This window comes from Chenopodium quinoa, unplaced genomic scaffold (genome assembly GCF_001683475.1).
Source record: "Chenopodium quinoa cultivar QQ74 unplaced genomic scaffold, ASM168347v1, whole genome shotgun sequence".
NCBI classification, from domain to species: domain Eukaryota; kingdom Viridiplantae; phylum Streptophyta; class Magnoliopsida; order Caryophyllales; family Amaranthaceae; genus Chenopodium; species Chenopodium quinoa.
In genome coordinates, this window is record NW_018745448.1 from 8,321,065 (window position 1) to 8,341,535 (window position 20,471).

The 20,471-nt window shown below is 35.1% G+C and overlaps 3 protein-coding genes across 3 annotated transcripts; 1 reads left to right on the forward strand and 2 right to left on the reverse strand.

Annotated features, from left to right (window-relative positions):
- Positions 1 to 801: 801 nt before the first annotated feature.
- LOC110713758 (pollen-specific leucine-rich repeat extensin-like protein 1) lies at positions 802 to 1,994 on the reverse strand. The gene is made up of 2 exons (XM_021892204.1): positions 1,326 to 1,994; positions 802 to 1,252 (listed from the first exon to the last, which is right to left on the reverse strand). Exons 1-2 carry the CDS (start codon positions 1,992 to 1,994, stop codon positions 992 to 994), a joined length of 930 nt encoding a protein of 309 aa, XP_021747896.1. The 3' UTR covers positions 802 to 991.
- On the reverse strand, positions 1,889 to 4,096 carry LOC110713628. Its single transcript, XM_021892085.1, has 2 exons — positions 3,603 to 4,096; positions 1,889 to 3,297 (listed from the first exon to the last, which is right to left on the reverse strand). Exon 2 carries the CDS (start codon positions 3,294 to 3,296, stop codon positions 2,376 to 2,378), a length of 921 nt encoding a protein of 306 aa, XP_021747777.1. The 5' UTR covers position 3,297; positions 3,603 to 4,096; the 3' UTR covers positions 1,889 to 2,375.
- An 11,172-nt stretch (positions 4,097 to 15,268) lies between these two features.
- On the forward strand, positions 15,269 to 19,844 carry LOC110713627 (TORTIFOLIA1-like protein 4). The gene is made up of 5 exons (XM_021892084.1): positions 15,269 to 16,194; positions 16,309 to 16,411; positions 16,835 to 17,538; positions 17,744 to 18,191; positions 19,441 to 19,844. The coding sequence occupies exons 1-4, from the start codon at positions 15,367 to 15,369 to the stop codon at positions 18,182 to 18,184; spliced, it is 2,076 nt and encodes a 691-aa protein (XP_021747776.1). The 5' UTR covers positions 15,269 to 15,366; the 3' UTR covers positions 18,185 to 18,191; positions 19,441 to 19,844.
- The last annotated feature ends 627 nt before the right edge of the window (positions 19,845 to 20,471 follow it).

Below are 20,471 nucleotides of genomic sequence, written 5' to 3' on the forward strand. Positions count from 1 at the left end.
TTGCATTTGCTAAGAGTAATTGAAATTGGGCGTTTTGTGAGGTCAATTAAACCCCAATTTGAATTAAAATACTTAGGGTTCATGTAAGATTAAATTAGATTGGGGGTTTTTGTTATGTGAATTGGCTATTGAAATTAGGGTTATATTATGGTGATTGTGTTCAAATACAATTAATTTCATTCTTGTTCTTACTGAATTTCAGAAGGGAATGTCTTCAGTTAGCATGTCACCCTCAAAGGAGAAAAAATGCCAATGTGGAGTTCCAATGTCTAGGCTGACTGCTTGGACTAGGGAGAACCCAGGACGCAAGTTTAGGACCTGCAAATTCTATGATCCTGTGACTGAGTCAAGGGGGTGTAAAGCTTTTGAGTGGGTGGATCAACCAGATGGAACACCTTGGCAAACAGAGGTGATTAACAACTTGCTGCTGGACAAGAAACTAATGAAGGGAGAGCTGAATGACATGAAGAGGGAAGTTGATGATGTTAGTGGACAAAGGAGGTGCTTGCTCAATGAGATTGACTGCTTGAAGATGAAATGCAAAGCTCTTAGCTCAGACAGGAAGAAGATGATCAAGGAAGTGCATGGCAGCAATGCAACAACAAAGAAAATGCTCACAGTACATGCTATTGTTGTGTTTTGTTGTTTTGGTTTGGTACTGGCTATGTATTTTAGATCTTAGGTTCATTTAGGAATGCTTAGAAACAAAAAAAATCCCCAACTTATGTTGTGTTTTGTTGAATTATTATGTGTGGATGTTGGGATGACATTTCTTGTACTACTTTTAACAAAATCAATGAGAAATGGAACTTTTTGGTAGAAACATATCACAATTCGTATTAGTACTTGCAACACAATGTTTGAAATTGTTTTACATTGGCTGAGACAAAAGTTAAGGCACCTTTGTGCAAAATCATTGTTCAACTATCATTGTTCAACTACCAAATAAACTTGGTTGTCTATTACAAAATACTAATGAGTAGACCTAGGGTCACAGTTGATTGAGATCCTTGTCCTTCTTGCTTGTCATTACATGAAGCTTGGACCTGGTCTGTATTTTGACTTTGGGAGGAGTAGTTGTTGGCACTCTTGTGGGCTGACTCAGGCTCCTGTTGCTCCTGGTAACAGGCTGAGTTGGCAAAGGCTCTGTTCTTGTTGCAGGCTGGCTTGACACAGCAGTTATAGGTGCAGCATTACTTGACCCAGCATGTGCTGTTGTTGGAGGCTGATATTGTGGCAACTTCAGTGCAGCCTGCAATCACAGTATGACAAGACTCAGAAACAAAGCCACTAAATACACTCAAGTCACAAAATACACAAAATACCTGTCTTGCTGCTTTCTCTTCACTTTTCTTTCTCTGTTCCTTAAGCCAAGGAGTCTGCATCTGTGGCCTCCCACCCTTTGGATTTGTTGCAGGTGGGTTAGGCTGTTCTGGTGCTGCTTCAGCCTTGCATGTTTTGGCAAAGTGGCCAAACCCACCACAGTTCTTGCATTGTTTCATCACCTTTGGCTTCTTGCCCTCAGGTGCTGCAGAAGTGCCCTCCCCTGGTTCAAGCTTTCTCTTATTTGCCTTAGGTCTTCCTGGCTGCACTTTCAGCATAGGTGGCAAAGGCTGTCTGAGCTTGACCTTTTCCCAATTCTTAGGGCCAGGCATTGGCTGTATTGGGTTCTCATATGCAGCCAAGTATGTCACCCTATAGTAATGTGGGTGCACATACAACTCAGGATCATCCCTTTTGTCCATTATGCAAGCAAATGCATGGACACAAGGTATTCCTGTCAACTCCCATCTATAACAAGTGCATTTTCTCTCTTGCAGATCCACAATGCACTGATCATCCTTGTATTTCACCTCATAAATTTCATCCCTTGAAGTTGTAACCTCACATGTCATGGCATACTTCTCCAACCCATCAAAGACTTTGTTGACAAATGGGGTTAGTAAACCTTCCCAAGACTTTGCTGCCTCCCATTTGTCATTACTCCTCTTCATCTATATCTTCTAAGCCATTCCATTTGAGTTAGAATAGGCTTGTCTCTGGCATCTCTAATCACTGCATTAAATGTCTCACACATGTTGTTTAACAACATGTTAGACTTGCAGTTTGTAGAGAAAGCATGCCTTGACCAGTGCTGGGGGTCAATGTTTGACAACCACTGGTATGCTTCTTCATCCAAAAAATTGATACTTTCCATAGCAACTTCAAACTCAAACTGATACAACCACACACATGACAACCATTCAACACAACATAGACACATGGCATACAGTTTTCACAAAATAGAAAGACATGTAAATATGTGCAAAACTAAATGTTCCTAGCATACATTATAGTTCACCATAAAACTGACATAAAAGAACCTAAATAGAAGCTTACCAGAGTAACTCATCATCACTTTGATCCCCTCCTTCAGTAACTCCCCTCAAACTGCCTTTCACCTCACTGTTAATATGGTCTACATTTTTCTTCAACCACTGTTCATCATCATCAGAGTATAAGCCCTCCTCTCCCTCATCAACTACTAACTCAAAATCACTCAACTCAGAATCAGAAGACTCTGTATCACCATCCTCATCACTAAACACATCACTGTCATCCCTTAAGCTCCTCACTCTTTCTTTTATTTTTCTCACTAAATTAGCAAAATTTCCAGTCTCATCCCCAACCTTAGCCTTACCCTTATCTGCAGCAGTGAGTTTACCCTTCCCTTTATGTGTATTAGCATTCACTTTCTCTGCCCTAGGAAGCCTCTCCTCAGCCTCTCTGTCATGTATAACAATGCCTTTTAACCTAGGGCTTCTCCTAAATGGCTCTTCTTCAGTGGGCTTACTAAGTTCTGGGCTGGGTTTGTATACTTTAGGCCCATCAAACCTCTTTTTCAGTTCCTTCCTTTGTGCAGGGGTTAGCTCATTCCCAGATATACATTTGAAGGGTGTTTTGTTAGTCCCTTCAATTGGCTCATGACTGGTAACATACATCTCACATGCCCCCTCTTTGTTCACCGACTCTAGGAAACCATTCACCTCACCATCAACAAGCTCCCTTTTACCATTCACCCAAGACTTGCCCTTTTGTTTATACCAGCAACTAAACCCCCTAGGAACCTTCACATTCACATACACAAACCCATGTATAGCTGCTTGCCTCAAAAAGTGTACATCTATCTTATTTTTTTCCACCTTTCTCATCCAATAAACCCACCCACCATCCCAAGTTAACACCCTCCTATTTTTACCAGCTAAAGAAGGTATAAAGGCACCCCCTACTGTAATTTTTAAGTCCACTGTGTCCATTCTGTAACAACACCAACAAAAGCACACACAACAATAACCAATTTCAGTAATTACAGTAAACAACAAAAACCAATTCACCAATTACAGCAATTAAAAGCAATTCACATTGACTATGCACTAAATTAACAGTAACCAAGTAAATCTAATTAACTAATTATTTAACAAATGCACACTCTAATTCAGTCAAAGATTCGCATAATTAGGGTTTATAATAATTTAATTCACAGATTCCCCCAAAAAGGCATACTTTACCCCAATTGAAAACCATAAATCCAACGAAATGTACTAATAAAGGGTTTAAAGTACCTCTTGTAGTCAGGAATCTCGATTTCTGTCAGCAAATTACCAAGCTTTTGGTCCCCTCACCCTGTGGAAGATGACAAGAGAAGCTGATGTGTTGCAATTTTGTGGTTCCAGCTCGATTTCAACCACCCAAATTGATCTAGGGTTTCAGTTTTTACAGAGAGAAAGAGAAAATTCAAAGGAGAGAGAAGCAGTTACAGTGAGAATCAAGAAAAATCAAAGGAAAGAGAGACGAAAATTGATGAGGAAGTGAGAAATTTGGTGAGACATTGATTATGGAAGGTGGAAGGTGAGAAAAGGAGGAGACAGAGGGAAATCGATTTTAAAAGAATTAAATTGGAGGTAAAACTGATGTTTAACAGTAACCAAGTAAATTGATGAGGCCCCACAAGCGTTTTCCGTCACCTGAGCTCAGATGAGGTGGTAAAACTGATGTTTAATTTTTTTATGAGGTGGTAAAGTAAATGTTTTTTTTTGGAGGTGGTAAATTCGACAAAGTCATTATTTGAAGGTGGTATAAATGAAAATACCCTTTTTTTTTGTTAAAAGATTTTTATTATTTTGACCATTTAAAAGCTGACATGTGGCAATATGAAAAAACAAAAAAACAGTTTACCTTTTCTTCAGGTCACCGGTAATTTGGACCTCATAAAAGAAAACACCCCCTAAAGTTGGGATTATTCAGGAATAAACGATAGTTGTGATTAATGAAAGTAAATGGCTTAAAGTTGGGATTAATAATTACAAATTTTCCAATTATTTTTGCTGAACTTAAATTATTTTTACTGAACTGAAATTATTTTTATTGAAGTGGAATTATTTTTACTGATTCCATGTTATATTTCTTCTTTGAAATTACTGATTTTCACTAAACTGACATTATTTTTACTGAATTAAACTTTTTAAACTAAATTGAAATTGTTTTTGCTGAACTGAACTTATTTTTACTGAACTTAAATTATTTTTACTTAATATTATTTTTTTAAGCTGAAGTGAACAGGGCTTAACTCTTAATTACTCCATATTATATTAATTAATTTAATTAATAATAAAATTAATCTTAATATTAACTTTAAGTACAAAAAAGTTATTTTTAGCTTCACCGACAAGGGTTGGGGTAGCGTTGGTGGGCGTTTGTGAGCAAGGTTCATGGGGTTTGCGAGCGGGTGAGGATTTGTGCGGGTCAAAATTTAGGATAGTACATTTAGGTTCGAGGTGGGGGCAGGAGAGATTGTCGTTAATGTTTGGGTGTGGGTCGTCGTTGGGAGGGGGCTTGGTCGACGGATTGGGTGGGTTTCCTAGGCAAGGCCGCATCGGGTTGGGGAATGGGTAGGAATTTCACAAGCAAGGGAAGGGTTGGGTGGGATTCGCTGCTAGGAGTGATTAGGTGGGGTTTTGCCAGCAAGGATGGGTCTAGGTGAGGTTCACCGGGAAGGGTGAGGTTGGTGGGGTTTGCTGGCAGGGGTTAGGGTCCGACAATTGGGGTGGCGGTGTTTTATTATTTAGATTTACTTTTTTATATACCATTAAGTAGCTAGATTAGTTAATTATGTTAGTGAGATTTTAACAACAATTTAGTTAAACTTTTTTTTATTGAAAAAATAATATTTGAAACAAATGTCACTAATAATGTTTTGACACGTGGAACATTAATCGGTAATTAACTCATCCAACAAGTCATGACTTAGTATTGGAAACGTGACCATAAAGTTGTGCTTATTTTTTAATTATTAAAGTTGAACTTAATATTGGAAGACCACCCATAGTTCAACTTATTGTTGTTAATTTTTCCAGTAAAATATTTGATCTTTTAATTTCTTGGCTATATTATAAATATTTTTTTTTATCACAAAGATAAACCGGGGCTTCCTCACTTTATACAAGGTACAATTGGCTATATAATAAAAGTGTCAGTTTTTTCCTTATCATAATCACATACGAAGTTATTTTCAAAATCAACCATTCCAAATTATATTGCTATATAAATCGTCCCTCGATATTTTTTTTGAAGTACAACGTTTTGACTTTTTCCAATAACTCCTCCGTACTGAATAATTAACACGCTTGACTTTTTTCAAAAATTGATTCGAAAATGGAGAAAAGTTAACAATCGAACTACAATTGCAAAAGAAAACAAAGCAAATCAATAATCGACTGTAGAAAACAATCGAAATTCCAGGATTTTGAGCTCTGATACCATATGAAGAAACCAAAAATTCGTAAAAGAAGAGGAGAAAAGAGAGAAAGAATCTTAGAAAGAGAAAGTAAGATTAAGGAATAATTTATTTTTATTTTTTTTTGACAAAGATTAACGACTAATTTCGTTAATGGAAAATATCAAAATATGAGAAAATAAAATTACGGCCGCGCAATATTTATTACAAGGAGAAATAAATGAAGAAAATAAAATATGAGCGGACAAGTCCTAACAAACTTGCTGATGTGGCAAAACTAACTTTGATCATGACAAACGCATGATCTAACCTTAATAATAACTTTGACTGTCTTTTTTGATATTATATAAAATAAAATGTTAATAAGTCGTTGAATTTATCTTAATGCATATTATTGGAATAAAGTTTTTATTAACATTTGATTTCATATAATAGCAATAAAAAATTGTCAAAGTTAAGAAAAAAAAAAAAGTCAAATGTGTCAATTATTCAAGTAACTCATAAATTCAGTTATATGATTTATTTTTTTGGTGCAGATAAATACAGTTATATTTAGATAGTTGGACCTCTGAAATAATATATTCCCTTCTACATTACTCTATGCACATAATAGCTGTTAAATTTAAATCGTTACTCCGTATACATAAGATTGGCCAAGTATCACCACTTTAAAAAAATCAATATAGAATAATTTCCAAGCTCCGATATGTTCAACTGAATCAAAATTCCAAGTTTTTAGCTGTCGTGAATCTATGTGATTCTGTGAATTGACAGAGACAATATAATATCAATATCCAAATGTTGTTAAGGAAGCCTGTGAATTAATTTTGACATTTATATTATTACATAGTTTTCAAACCTTAGATATATTTATATAAAACATATAGTAGAATCATTTGATCATGTAGTGAAGTATTCCGAAATATAAGGTGGCCCGAGGATTTGCGGGTTCTTTTGGTTATTGGATGAACAAGTAATAATATCGTATGATCCTTATCTACTTAAACGTCTACAAGATATTAGTTGACAATAACAACACAAGTCTAAATTGTTTGTCTTCTAACCTTCCTATCACATGGATCCACCTTACTTCATGTGCTTTGCCTCTTCCTTATTCCCGACCCTTGTGAGTATTTTGGATATTAATTTTGGTGTATGTCGCTACCATGCAAGATGTTGTATAAGGTCTCGAGTCTCAATGTGTGTTATGTTGTTATCTTATAAATTTAATTTAACTAATTATAGAAATTTTCAATTATAGACATATTGAGAAGAATTTCACGATGATCATATTTTTAAAGATAATTAATTAAATCCCGTTTATGATGATACATCTTATAATTACATAACCGACACATGCCAACTATGTCTAGTGAACTACTCGTAGATATTGCACCACCCTAGCTAGTACCTTCGTTCTCTACATTAAACATGAGTACTATATCAAAGAAGGAGCTAAGCTATACCTTTATCTTGCCATCTTAAGGCATTAAGACCATTAAAGGGAAGATAAGCTTAATAGTGTACTGCGTCAATCAATTAATACAATACCAACCTAACGTATTAGTAGCCTAATAAACACATGAATAAAAGCTTCTTATTTTTATTTGTTTGCTCGAATTAGGCCTTCTTTTTCTCGGGTTAGCTTTACTATAAATTGAAAAAAATTGATAGTGTAATTCAGTAAATAGGACATAAAAGAAAGGTGGATATAGGGTTTTTCTTGCCAACCTATACTAGCTTAATTAGCTATGCAGGGCCCTTATTCTTTAATGAAAATTCACCCAATTTTATTCTCTTCTTTTTAGATTCTGTTCATAGAGCAAAGATTCTCCCAAGTTAAGCTCTGTTCTCATCAGATTATTTTCAGTTCATTTCAACTCTAATAAATTCAGTTCAGTTCTTAATTTCCTTCTCTCATAAAATATTCAGTTCAGCTCTAATAAGTTTAGTACAGTTCAGTAAATGAGAACATGCTCTTACGTGCTAACATAGTAGCATTATAATATCGATCAAAATATACGTAGTGCTTATATAAAATCATAAGATTATGGAGTAGTGTAACTCCTTGCTTGCATAATGTATAGACTAGAGGTTTTAATTAATGTTCAATGGAGTAGATGTTACAATTCATAGGATAGCAAAATGGCTTAGATATTTGAGACTTGCATAAAAATTCAATGTGCAATTATGCATGCTGTTTTTGTACGCACACTTAGTTTCTTAGTAGGTTAACTCTTGGGAATTGGAAAGTGTTGTGTATTGTCTCCCGATAGTCCGATACCATGAAATTTGTCACGTTTACTACATTATGATAGCATAGTTACTCTTACTCAATTTGCACAAAGTTGTAAGGTTTCAACCGGATCAAGTAGCTAGAATGTTGACTATTAGTCTAGTCGAGTTATACAAGATTAAGTGTATAGCTAAAGATCGACGTGTTGAGATTAATTGGAAACAAAGGGATCGGATACACGGGCAACACGGCCATAAATGTAGAACAAAAGACACAATGAAGAATGTGAACAAATAAACAGATGTACATACTTCCTCCCTCTAATCTATTTTAATTACTGTTGAAGCTTAAAGGTTTTCATGATGATGAACTTAAACTAAAGCACACTCAACTAATAAAGGTTTTTAAGTGTTTAAATAGTATAGGTTTAGTAGACCTTGGAGGTGGAAAAGTACTTGGACTATGAAGACATGAAGAGACCTTTAATGAAAAGACAAACAATATGAAGAGTTCTCTAACAAGAACTGAGTTTCTTAATAGGAATGTTCCCTAACAAGAACTTGGAAGATGTAAGCTGAAGACAGGAAGTTCCAGAAGGAACTTAGTCTGCGAAGTTCCAATTGAGGACTGGAGATCGAGTGACAGCAGGAACCTGCTCCTGGTCTGCGTGAAGCCCAAGTAATTTAAGATTACAGAAGCGCGGCACAGTAATAGTAATTTAGTTAAGATTTTATCTTTTAGATTTATTGTTAAATATTTTAAGTAGATATGCACGAAATCTATTAGAAGCGTGATAAGATAAATTGGCAAATTAGATAAAATTGGAAAAGATAATAAGATAGATTTTAGAAAAAGATTTTATTTAAATTTGTTTCTGTTTTGTTAAAAAGATATTATTCCTTTTAATTATATCTTTCTTTATCTTCCGGAAAAAGATTTTCTCAAAATATGTTTTACTTAAACCGTGTTCTTGAGATAAGGAAAGTTAACTTTTATCTTTTAGAAAATCCTACTTTTTATACGAGTTATACTTGTATAAATAGTAGAGATATGATCTCATTAGGTTTTTGTGAGTTTTTGCGTGAAGAAATCTTTGAGCTTAATACGTGTAAGTTTTCCAAGCTTAATCTTGTCATATTAGTTTCGGATTTCGTGCATTTCTTGCCTGATATATTCTAGGGGTTACATTGTCTACAATCGGTTGGATTATTGGGTGTGAGTGTGTGAAATTTATATTGCATACAGGTGAGAGAGTTTTGAGTGCAAAGTCTGTGATTGTACTGTGAGAGTACTAGTTAATTCAAGTAAGGAACTTGAATTGGGTGAGATAGAGTCCTACTGTGTAGCAAGTTCTAATTGGAACTTGTGAGTACAGGTTTATCATATAATAGGTTTGTAACTTGGTGTTTGCCCTATTATAGTGAATTGGTTTTGTGTGGAAATCCCTTAGAAGGGTTAAGGTTTTACTTCCAATTGGGTCATGGAAGGTTTCCTCATAAAATCCTATGTGCTTTGCTAAGTTCCTTTTATGTTCTGTTTATAATTTGCAAAAGTAGTCAATAGGAACTCACCTACAATTCACCCCCTCTTGTAGTGTTCGTTTCAACTAACAATTACCCATAAACAATTTTTAGCATTAAAGTCCAAAAATAAAGTACAAGAAAAAAAAAATGTGTGTGTGAATTTCACCTTGATAGAAAAAGGCGTATTAAAAAAAAATCGATTTATGATAGCTTAAAAATGAAATGTGACAATTAGGTTTTATTTTTTTATTTTTTTTTAAAAGATAAAGATGAAGAAGCTAAGACCCTATTAAACTTGCACCTCTCACGGGTTAAGTGAGCTCAGCTTCGCAAGTTAACGCTTGAGAGTAGAGGTGGGGTAATGAAATCCCCTACTCCCACGCATATGTAGTTGATAAGGCTCGAACTTGTGACCTTCGCTAAGTTATCCACCAACTCTACCAAGCATGCTTGGTTAAATGTGACAATTATATTGAGAGGAAGGGACTGGATAATACAACATATTACAGAATACTACATATGAAGTAATATAATATGACCGATACGATTCCAATGAAACTTTGACAATGGTTAAGGGTCTTTTCTCTTTAGCTTTTTTTTAATTCACTTCAGTTCTTGATTTTCTTTTCTCATAAAATATTTAATTTAGTGCAGTTCAGCTTCAATAAGTTCAGTTCAGCTCAGTTTAGTAAATCAAAACAAATACTTTTCAAATTGAAAGTCGGCCTTTGTTTTACGGAGTATAACCATGGAGTCCACCTACCCCATATCTATTTGTGTGACCTTCATGGCTAAAAAAATTATGTGATAGAGAATATCCATAGAATATTCTCATCTTAGGTTTAGGATATATTTTGTATAAGATTATCTTTGATATCTATACATATCTTATGTTACCTAATATGATTAGGTTTCTCATTATAACCCTATAAATATTGATCAATGGAAATCACTCTAATCAAGGAGCTTACATTCTCTGACATGGTATCACAGCTTAGGTGAGATCTTGGGATCATATACAAAAATTTTCACCCTGCCGGTGGGTTAGAAAATTAAACCCACCGGCGGGATATACACAAATTTTTTATGCTTCCGCAAACACACACACATATTTTTTTTTTCTTTTCTCAAAGTTTTTTTTTTTAGAATCTTTATGTAGCATTGCGCCTCCCACCGATAGTAGCAACCGCGAAAGCCGCCTCCATCATTGGTGGCAATCGCATACACTACCGCCTCCCACTACTGGCAGTACCAATTTTTGCCAACATACTCCATGTGCCGCACTCTATTTCCACCTCCTCATGACCAACAATGATTCTTACATTGCCCCATTGGTTTTTCTACACATAATCACATAGATTTTGTTTTGGTGGTGGTATACTAGAATAAGGTCAACTTATGCACATCTCTTTTGCTATCAAGTTGGCTCCTCTTATTGTTGCAGCACTTGGAATCCTTGTGGGGTATTGATTCTTGCTACCTAGGTTTCTCTTTTGGGAATTGATTAATTTCAAGTGGTGGAATTTAATATTTTTCTTGCGCAATTTTATTTGTTTTTCTTCAATTGTGATTTCACGTAGTAGTGTAGTGTCTTCTCCCCGATGATGGTTTGATCCCTTAACTTCTTCTTCTCTGGATCCGCAACTTAGCCCAAGTCTGTGTGCGGCTCTTCTCCTTCTCCTCCGGCCTAGCAGTGCTTATCTCTACTCTACGTAGGTCATGACTGTTGCTTCTCAACGTCATCACAGGCACATGTCTACTACTTCCCTTTTGATCATGGGTTACCATACTATCCTTACCGCTCGATGCGTGATTCAGATCCAGTCTAAGCTTCCGATTTTCTCCCGCTCCGACTGCGGGGGTGTGATAGAGAATATCCATAGAATATTCTCATCTTAGGTTTAGGATATATTTTGTATAAGATTATCTTTGATATCTATACATATCTTATGTTACCTAATATGATTAGGTTTCTCATTGTAACCCTATAAATATTGATCAATGAAAATCACTCTAATCAAGGAGTTTACATTACATTATACTATACTATGGCTTTGTAAAAAAAAAAAACTATGGCAGATTTGGCGATTTGTGAAAGAGAGCTTGCAACCTACATGACGAGCCAATTTTGTCGTTAGCAAATGACTTGCACGTCATGATATACTGCAACACAGTAGAACAGAAGACTAGTAGTAGCTAGTACTTTGTTTTTCATGAGCTGTATGACTGAAAATTAAACGTGCGAACAAAAGTTGATTCGGTCTTGAAGCTAGATAGTCTTCAACAGCTCAGAAATATTAGTAATTGCAACTCTGATTTATTATGATCGACATGGTTAGTTGCAATATTTTCTTTGTTCACACTATCTAGTCTGTACAAAGATGAACTGCTAGAATCTTGATGAATATCATTCACAAAATTCATGACTTTGCAATATTTTTTTGGTCATCAAAATCTATACTACCAGATTGCATACCTTAACACCGTACCGTGTTATTATTTTGTTCCTTTAGTATGCATGTGTATTATAACAATTGTTTGGGGCAGGTTTAAAGTGCACCCGTTATGAGTGTCTATTTTATAAGTCTAAGAGTTTTACCTTAAAATTATATGATAATGAGGAGAGTAGTCATTTAGGGCATGTTCTCATAAACTGAATTCATCTGAACTGAACTGAGTTGAACTGAATTGAAGTGAAATGAATATTTTATAAGAGAAGAAAATTAGGAGCTGAACTGAGCCGAACTGAATTGAACTAAACTGAACTGAACTGAATATAAACGTATGAGAATATGCCCTTAGCCTTATAAAATGAACACAATTTTCTCTTTTTAATGCGGGTTACACATTCCAACACTCTCACTCTATTTACATACTCGATTGATGAGGGACAACACTTCTAGTTACACTTTACACGTGGGTTTGCTCAAGGCCTCAACATAACAAAATCTGTTTCAACTTTTCACCAAATACGACCTCAAACTAATTTGACCTGTTATTAATTAAACAGCTCATCATCTAAAATGGATTGAAAGAACTCAAATTCAATGAGCTTTACTCAAATTCAATCACATACTTTACTCTTAATAAGTATGTAGATGAGTGATATGAGTAATAAGTCTTGAATCTTTTCTTGCAAAATTACATTAATAAGTACTCCATATAAAAAATCTCTAAGTTAAAAACTGGGGATTGAGAATATGATGATGATGGCATTGGCAGGGGAGGAAAACAAAGTAAGCAAAGTCCCTCTCATCATTCAATGAATTCTAATGAATGAGAGACTTCTGAGGAGTCACGTGGTTTGCTGTTCCTTGGAACACTTTAATTTAACCCATATCTTTTTCACATGCTTTCATTCTAGATTTACGCCTTTTTTCTCCTCATTTTTTTATAACTTAAATTATCTATTTAATCCTCTTTTTAATCAATTTCAGGCAATTTACCTGAGTTTTTATATATAAAATAATTAAAAGGTTCATTAATATTGTGAGTATAATATGATAAGGTAATGTATGAGAAGCTTGTCAACAAATACATAACCACTTGTCCAGGTTAATCCTTGTGACATTACAAAAAAGTTGAGTCTTCGTAACGTCACGACACTTCCGGAATGGTTGTTTCAAGAAAACTAGGAATCATCTATTTTCTAGTAATCAATAATTTGGCTTAATTACTCTGGTTAGTCTGTTAGACATTAAATTCAATGTACCAAATGCAAAGTTACTGAAGTACGGAGTATATGACATAACACGATATGTAAATATTTTAGTACTCTTTCCATTTTTTTAAGTTAACCTTGCAATTACGCTTGTTTAATGTACATATATGAGCAATAGACTTGAGGTACAAATATATGATCATTAGTAATTTTATTAGCCTGTACTAGTACTCCGTATTATCCAATCCAATTTTTCAGTAGTGCATGTTTCATTGTACCTTTTTTTAAATCCATTTACTGTATTCTTTTGCTAACCAATTTAGAATAAATTAGGTTTTATGAGTCCAAAAATTGAATCACTTTGGAAAATTTGTAATAAAAAGCGTGGGAGAGAAATTTTTTACACATGGGATCCAAAAATGTATTTTTAGACCCAAAAAAAACTCATTTTTATTTAGCGGGATTATGGATGATATTTTTAATACTTCGTAATAACTTAATTTCAGTTCAGTTACTAATTCCTTCTCTCATAAACAATTCATTTCAGCTCTATTCAGTCCAATTCAATCCAGCTCCAATTAGTTCAATTCAGTTGTTTTCAGTATATCAGAACATGCTAGTCTTATAAAGTGGACATAACTTTTTTTGTGTTCTTCAATGTGGATATACTTTCCAACACTTTTTACACTATTTCAATGTAGGATAACACTTTCACTTACACGTGGGTTTGTTCATTGACTCAAAGGGGAGAGATTTAGGGCCTGTTCTCTTACGTTGAAATTCAGTTCATTTCAGTTCAGTTTAGCTCAGCTCTTAATTTCCTTCTCTTATAAAATATTCATTTCACTTCAGTTCAGTTCAGTTGAGTTCAGTCAATGAGAACAGGCCATTAGTTCATTGTTTTATTTCTTAGTATATGAAATAATCAATCTTTACTTATCAAAATCGACTGTTATTGAATAAAACTAGGGAAAATAATAAACATAGCCTATAGCCCTAAGGACTAGGGCATGTTCTGCTAAAAGTTTAGCTTTATATATTAGTTATATGATATGATTTGTTTTTATATATTAGTTATATTAATCAAGTCAAAACCATTATGTAAATATTGGAAAAATTCTTAAAACACGGAGAGAGTAGTTTGTTTACGTAGCTGGTAGTTGTGTGGTACCGTAGCTATAGTAGCTATTAAATGTGCACGTAACGGTTAGCTCTTAACAATATGTTAGAGCCTGTTCTGATTTACTGAACTGAAGTGAACCGAACTGATTGGAGTTGAACTGAATAAAGCTAAAATGAATTGTTTGTGAAATAATGAAGTGTTTATGAGCTGATCTGAACGTACTGATTGGAGCTGAACTGAACTGCACTGAAATTAAGATGAAGAGAACAAGCCCTTAGCAGTGAAGATTAATAATTGAACCATGAGTGTTTGGTGAAATTTGAATGATATTGTAATAACTTCAAATACAAGTAAGACCCTGTTCTTTTGAACTTCTGAGTACAGTAGAGAAGAATTCAGTAGAGTAAACACAAATATTAGCAGAATAGAACATAACATGACTTAGGGCCTGTTCTCTTACGTTGAAATTCAGTTCAGTTCAGTTCAGCTCAGTTCAGTTCAGTTCAACTCAGTTCAGTTCAGCTTAGCTCTTAATTTCCTTCTCTTATAAAATATTCATTTCAGTCAATGAGAACAAGCCATTAGTAGAGCACAATAGTTCAAAAGATCATGACCTAATCACCAAATCAATTACTCCCTCCATTACGTAGTACTCACAACAAATGAATATTTTATATCTCACAAATAATACCTCTTTGTTGCGAGTAATTCATAATAAATTTAAGTTTAGTAAATATAGATGGAAGAAAAAAAAAACAAAACTACATACATTTAACAACGGATATCAGTATCACTAATACAAATCCTAATCAAAATTTTAAGTAGAATGTCCCACTTAAATCACTTTCTCAACGAGCTAAAAAAAAAACCCCGCCTTGTAACTTAGAAAACGATACCTCCCTCCCACTTCTTCTCTCTCTCCTCTCTCTTCCTTCTTCCTTCTTCCTTCTGAAACGTTTATAAACAAAATCCTCTGCAAATTCCACCTTAAAAAAAAAAACACCTTCTTCTTCTTCCTCCATTTTTCTCTCTCTTCCTTCATCAAATTCCATGAAAATGGCGTCATACCAAAAACCATCAAACACCCACGAACTCAGACAAAAAATCTTCACCTCCATTGATAAACTCTCTGACAGAGCAACCTTCACTCAAGCTTCTTCCGAACTAAATTACCTCGCTAAATCTCTTTCTTTAGATTTTCTCCCAACATTTTTATCATGTATTCTCTCAATCGATTCTTCCTTGAAATCCCCTGTTCGTGTTCATTGTATTACTCTTCTATCTCTCCTAAATCAAACCCACAAACATTTTCTCTCTCCTCATTTACCCAAGATCATCCCCTTTTTACTCCGTCGTTTGAGAGATTCCGACTCCTCTGTTCGTAATGCCTGTGTTTCCGCCGTCACTGCGCTCTCCCCGTTAAACTACCCGCCTTTACTTGACGCAACTCTCGGCTCGATATCGATTGAACAAGATTTAAACGCGCAGATCGGGTGCTGTCTATGCCTGAAGGCCGCCATTGATGCAGGTGCTTTCGAGGAGAAAGAAGTGATTGAGTTGAGAAAAAGGGTACTACCTAAAGCAATGAAGTTGCTCAAAGGAGACGGGTTTAAGGCGAAAGGAGCACTGTTAGGTGTGATTGAGAGTGTTGTTGGCGTCAAAAATGGTGTTGTTATTAATAATGGCAACAATAATGGTGCTAATTTAGTTGGCAATGTGGTGGGTGTTGCGGTCGAAATGCTGAGTTCAGACGATTGGATGGCTAGAAAATCTGCTGCCGAGCTTTTGCTTAAGATGGCGGTTGTTGTAGATGAAGATTCTGCTGCTGAGGTTAAGCGTTTTGTGGTCAATTCCTTGGACTCCAGGAGGTTCGATAAGGTAAAGTAAATCGAGTCGTAAAGGACCAGTAATGTAGACGAGATTTGATTTCATGTTTTGGGTAGATTTGTTTTAATTGTTTTTTAAAGTTTGTATTATGGTTGATTTTGACAGGTTAAGGTTACCCGTGAAATTATGAACCGGGCATTGGAGGCTTGGAGGGAGGTTCCTGGTGGTCCTGAGGCTTTATCTAGATCTAATTCATCAATTTCTAAAGGTATTAACTTTTTTTTAAAAAAAATTGTTGACTATGTATTTTCTGAGTTTTTGTGCAAATTTTAGATTATTTTTTGTTGCAAGTTTTTATTTGTATGGGTTAGGTAGTTTATAATTACTTGATAATATAAATGTCAAATATCATGCAAAAAATTTCTGATTGAGCTGTGTAATTACTTTTTTTGAATGCTATGAAGCTTGTTTGCAATTCATTTTTGATTCGATACGATGTTTATTGTAGATGTTATATGACTAATTATTAAGGAAATTTTTTTAAAAAAAAATAGGAGATGTGGAACTGAAATTGAAGCATGAACTATTTTGTTCAGCAATCAATTTTGTTTATCTTGGAGATTGAGATAATTAATGATGGGGATATTTTAACTAATTAGTTTTTTATTTATTGATGTTGTCAATGGAGTAGAAAGTGGTACAACAGGTGGGGGTTCACCTCCTATCCCAAGGAGATGTTCATATGCTGGCACTGAAACTCCTAAATCAAAGAAAGCAATGGCAAAGTGTAGGTCATCTTTGTCTGATGGTCCAGTTGCCACTATTTCACCTTCCATGTCCCCAAGCACTCAAGAGAGTATAGGACTTGAGACGCCGCAAAGGAAGGAAACACTGTCGAAAAGCAGATCATCCTTGTCCGATGACTCGACTGTCACTGATTCTTCTTCGGTCTCTAAAAGTTCCCCTGATGTTGCCTTTGAAGCTGCTCAGTCAAAAAGAAATGTGTCCAAGGGCAGGTCGTCTTTGCCTTTGAAGGCCAATGATAAGAAGTCGAGTTTGTACCAAAATGCTGAGCCTAAGAAATTGTCAAATTGGAAGGTTGAATTAGCTGCTCTTGCGGCTTCATCTGAGACAGTTGAATCAGATGTGAGCAGCAACTTTGTAAAGCAATCCTTTGAAGGAAAGGTGGAAAAGGTGCCAAAGGTTAATGCTTTCAAGCCTGGGTCTCGTGTTGCTCCTTTCTCTGAGGAAGATGAGCCTCGGAGGTTGGACTTTGATGGAGGAGGAAACGAAGAAGTCGGTGAAAGCAATGCAGATTCTGAGGACCTGTCTTTGATCAGAAAACAGCTTCTTCAGATAGAGAGACAGCAATCTGATATGATGGTTCTCATTCAGGTTGGTTGCATACTCTTTCTGTATTCCGCTGTTAATAAGAACTGGCTATTTTGTATTCTTGTATCTTTTTGTGTTGATTTACACCCAAAAAACAGACAGCTATAATAATATGAATGAGAGTAGTGCAAAAAGATCATTGTAGTTTCTGCATTTTTAATTTGAAGATTGATAACTAACATTAACCTTTTGCTTTTGCAATATTTAGAGATTTATGGGTAATTCTCAAAGTGGGATTGACTCTTTGGAGAATAGAGTATCTGGCCTCGAGAGAGCACTGGATGAAATCTCCCATGATTTAGCTGTGCAAAGCGGAAGAATTGCCAACAATGACTCAGCAGGAAGCACTTGCTGTCCTAGTACAGAATTCCTGAGTCCGAAATTCTGGAGAAGAACAGAAGGAAGGTCGTCCTCTATTCCTAAGTCATCTTATTCAGGAAGTATGCCTAGTAGAGATGGTAGTCTCGAAGCTGCTCCACAGATGGATGGTGTTAAGCACCACGAGCAGAACGAAGGCTTTTACCGGGAGTCATGGGGAAGTGTCAAAGGCATAGGCCAAACTGCCCAGAGAGGAAGAAATTGCAGTCCCAGAAGCTTTGATTCAGCTTCCACTGCTGCTTGTTTTAATTCAGTGGTTCGAGGAGCATAGACTACAGGTAAATTTAATTCGCTTTCTACCCAATTAGTCTGCAATTTTGTCAATTCTTTTGCCTTGGCCATCATATCTTTTGCTGTAGTTAGTTGATACAGGCATTTAGCATTTCATAAATGCTTCTTAATTTTATCCATTACTTTTTAATGAGTCACTCGCTATGTGGTAGTAGGTAGACATCAAAACCGACTCATAATTGGTAAAAACCCATACCTTACAATCTTACATGATACGGAGTATTACATAATATGATATAAGATTCGAAATTGACCTGATTTGACATGAGGCGATATTGGCAATGGCCGCAAATATGGCCCAACCCGAGATTTCATAAACAGACCTGATCCGCCGAACAACCCTTTAGCCACTTCTAGTTGATATACAGTTTGTTTTTCATTCTACAACCTGCTGAATGATTCATGATCATTGTTCTAGAAATGATTTTACACCAACTTCCTGTTTCTACTTTTCCATCATAGGATCTTTTTCTTACTTTTCTTGACAGTGAATCCTCTTGTTATAATATGCCTTTTCCCCTCCTTTCTTCTCATATTATAGTAAGATTAATTACATTGATTTAATATGGCCACCAAATATGTCAAATAACAAATAGCACTTGAATTATTGAGTATGCTAGAATTTTGGAATATTCATATCTATGTCAGTCAAGCCATTAAATCTGACCAATATTGAATATATTACAGGTGGGATGGGATTTTGTTGCTGACTTAACTGTTGATTTTATCTAATTGATAGTATGGGCCCTTTAAACTGTCGGTCCTTCCCTATTTATGTCTATCTTCTACTATGTCAAACTCCTCAATGGTAAAGTTTAGGGAAAAAAGTTTAACAGAGTAATAAGCTGTGAATATAAGGGCCAACGAGTTCATGGATTGTGAATGAATGAATGAATACTAATCATTGGATACGAGTATTTATTTTTTTTGCTGTTCAATTCCGTTTGATAATCAACTGGTCATGAGTAACATAAAGTATAAAGATGAATTACATTCAAAGTGTTCTTTCTTTTTACGGGTGCATCCAAAGCTACTTGCATCTACAATTAGATGCTGTATGCCCACTAGCTCTAATAGACTACTACTATAGAAGTAAAGAACTGTTGTTTTAATTAGAATCCAATGATTATCTTGTAATGACTATCTTTTGCAACATTTTAATACTATAGTTGGTTTTATTATATTTAGAATCCATCATCAACAACTTTTTGCTTACCATCTAATTATTTTATACAGCATTTGCAATGGATGAAGTTTAAAGAACTTTTAAGATAAGATCCTCAAGCTTTAGCTTCTAGACATTCGGCATGGGCTCGTCTTTGATGACCGTGAGTCCTTGACTACTACTGAAGCTTGTATATTACTTGGTTCATTTGACCTTGACAAAAGGGGTGTATCATGTATTTAACTCCGAAATGTGTCATCATCAATTTGAACATCCAATGTATTAGGCGTGGCGATTCATTTCGCAGTTAGGCTGGTGTTAACAGCCGGTGATGATCACCGTTCACGTTTGCTGTGATCTTTGAGAGCTTGTGCTTGATTTATTTCGGATTTGTTTGTTGTGGAGGGGTATATAAATGATGATGTTTGTACAGGAGAAAAGGAAGAGAAGATAAAATCTTGGCGTTACTATTATTCATATAATTCTTGTATTCTTTGGCCTTCAAGAGTTCAGCTTGCTCTGAGTCTGTGACATACAAGTATTATTCGGTGCACCGGTAACACTGATACCAAACTAAGACAAGAACAATAAACTGTACATTGAGAACAGCAAGAATCAATACTTTGTAATGTAAAGAACAAAACACACAGTATGTTATTGGTAGGGTACAAAATTATACACATGTTTAGTCACCTTGAAGGGGCTCTTCATAGACAAGGATATGCTCATAAAGAGAGTAGACTAGTTATCAACTACGGAGTATCAATTTTAGTTCGTCTCAAATAATACATATACGGAGTATATTAGACTAGTGAAACCCTTTAGGTCTTAATTTATCAAGGAATTTCAAACAAAACCATAATGTTGAATTGTTAAGGCAAAAAAGACGTACAGAATTAGAATAGTTCCGCTACTTATTAGAAGTATAATAAAATACTTATAAATATTTTATATCTTACAAATAATACCTCAAAGATGTAATTAATATGTAACGGAGGTAGTATATTGCAACAGCTGGAATAGTAAACTGGTTTACAGAAATGTGCGGCTTTATGTCATAAATATGTTTACATATATATATATATATATATATATATATATA